Genomic DNA, 2,500 nt, shown 5'->3' with positions numbered 1-2,500 from the left:
CGAATGTCCGTGCAAGAATGCAAGATATATCTCTCCGCTGTTCGTTTCTTTGTCTTCTCTTTTTCCCTTTCCCTTTCTCTCTATCTATCTCTCTGTCTCTCTCTCTCTCTCTCTCTCTCTCTCTCTCTCTCTCTCTCTCTCTCTCTCTCTCTCTCTCTCTCTCTCTTTCTCCTCTCTCTCTGTCTCTCTCTATCTATCTATCTCTCTCTCTACCTATCTATCTATTTCTCTCTCTCTCTCTCTTTCTCCTTCTCACACTCTCTCTCTTCTCTCTCTCTCTATCTATCTATTTCTCTCTTTCTCTCTCTTTTCTCCTTCTCTCACTCTCTCTCTTCTCTCTCTCTCTCTATCTATCTATCTATTTCTCTCTCTCTCTCTCCCTCACTCCCCCCGTCTCTCTCTCTCTTTATCTCTCTATCTCTATTTTTTTTTCTCTCTCTCTCTCTCTTTATCTCTCTATCTCTATTTCTCTCTCTCTCTCTCTCTCTCTCTCTCTCTCTCTCTCTCTCTCTCTCTCTCTCTCTCTCTCTCTTTCTCTCTTTATTCGCTGTCTCTTCCTCCATAAAAAAAACTCTTTCCTTTTCTCTCCCCTTTTATCAACCCTCTCCCTCTATCTCCCTCATTTAATTCTCCCCCTCCTTATTCCCCTTTTCGCACCCACGCCCTAATCTTTCTTCCTAATCTTCCTTGATTTGTAGATGATTCGTCAGGCTCTGCTGTTCCTCTGTGCCTTGGCTCTTACGTCGGCCGACAAACCTCCCCCTAACTACGCTGCCCCCCCACCCACCTACAACCCCCCACCACCCACTTACAACCCCCCACCACCTACTTATGGCCCCCCACCACCTACCTACGGCCCCCCACCCAAGCCTACCCCCTGCTACCCAGTAACTACAACCCTTTACTCGACTCAGATTCAGCAGGTGAGTGTGTGTTGTTGTTGTTGTTGTTGTTATGATTTGATATTAGCATTATTGTTATGATCATGATTATTGTTATCGTATTTTTTAACTAGTCTTGACATTATCATTATCATCATTATTATTTTCTTGAAATATTATCATTTTTCTTCTTATTATTATTATTACTATCATTATCATTACCTTTATCACTATCATCATCATCATAATCATAATCAAAATTCCTATCATCATCATTATCACCACAAAAAAAAAAAAAAAAAAAAAGTAATTCCACATACCATGATCTCAACCTTTCGAAGTTGAATCGATTGAGCTGTCTATCAATCCCTCTATCCTTCTAGCTATCTATCTTCTCCTTCGCAGGTCCCTGTCTACCGAACTGAATACAAGACTCAGATCGTGCCAACCACTCTATACCAAACGCAGTACCAGACAGTCTACAAGACCCAGCATGTGCCTAATTACATCACCACCACCGTGTACCAACCCCAGTACATTACCGAGACTAATTACGTCACCCAGTACAAGACTCAAATCCAGACCCAGTACATCACGACGACCCAATACCAGCCACAGTACATCACCTCGACAGTGTACCAGACTAAGTACGTCACCACCACACAATACCAGCCGCAGTACATCACCACCACACAATACCGGCCCCAGTACGTCACCACGACACAATACCAGCCCCAGTACATCACCACCACACAATACCGACCCCAGTACGTCACCACCACACAATACCAGCCCCAGTACATCACCACGACACAGTACCGTCCCCAGTACGTCACCACAACACAATACCAGCCCAAGTACGTCACCACGACACAATACCAGCCACAGTACGTTACCCAAACCGTTTGTCCTAAAATGGGATACGGTTATTAAAATGAAGGACAAAAGTCACTTTACCAAGCAAGAGTATTTAACAATTATTACTATTATCTTTTCCCTTCTTGCTTTGAATGTCTGTGACTGTCAGTGTAAAGAAAGTTATTTTATTTAAAAGCTTTCCGGCATGTGCAAAACTGGAGCCTTTCCCAAGCTTCTGTTAAACGGTGTGCGTTAACAGGAGCGCTCGTTAACGTGCCACGCTTTATAACAGGCTATGTAAGAAGAGGATAAAGTACTGCAGTGCTTCTGTTTAGGATCAGGAATATGTAGTGAAGACTAGTTTGTAAATTATTAGATCCAAATTCTAAAGCTATTAAATTCAATTTCATAGATTCGTGTTTCATTCATGTACAAAGACCTGAACCCATGGAATTTTCCTAACTTTTTTTTTTCCTTATTATTACTCTCTCTCTCTCTCTTTCTCTCCCTCTGTGTGTGTCTGTTTCTCTCTATCTCTCTCTCTCTCCCTCTCTCTGTGTCTATTTCTCTCTCTCTCTCCCTCTCTCTGTATGTACCCCCTTCTATCTCTCTCTCTCTCTCTCGCTCTCTCTCTCTCTCTCTCTCTCTCTCCCTCCCTCATACTCTCTTCCTCCCTCCCCACCCCCCTCTCTCTCTTTCCCTCCCCCCCTCTCTGCCGTTTGCCTCTGTCTCTCTCTATATATATTTTCTACGCATCTTAC

The 2,500-nt window shown here is 43.3% G+C and overlaps 1 protein-coding gene across 1 annotated transcript; it reads left to right on the top strand.

Annotated features, from left to right (window-relative positions):
* The first annotated feature begins 698 nt into the window (after positions 1–698).
* LOC122260457 (uncharacterized) lies at positions 699–2,150 on the top strand. The gene is made up of 2 exons (XM_043027733.2): positions 699–923; positions 1,287–2,150. The coding sequence occupies exons 1-2, from the start codon at positions 699–701 to the stop codon at positions 1,812–1,814; spliced, it is 753 nt and encodes a 250-aa protein (XP_042883667.1). The 3' UTR covers positions 1,815–2,150.
* Positions 2,151–2,500: the final 350 nt, after the last annotated feature.

This window comes from Penaeus japonicus, unplaced genomic scaffold (genome assembly GCF_977035675.1).
Source record: "Penaeus japonicus unplaced genomic scaffold, GWHDUDI00000001_assembly GWHDUDI00000026, whole genome shotgun sequence".
Classification (NCBI taxonomy): Eukaryota; Metazoa; Arthropoda; class Malacostraca; order Decapoda; family Penaeidae; genus Penaeus; species Penaeus japonicus.
This window is presented reverse-complemented; position numbering and strand designations above follow the sequence as displayed.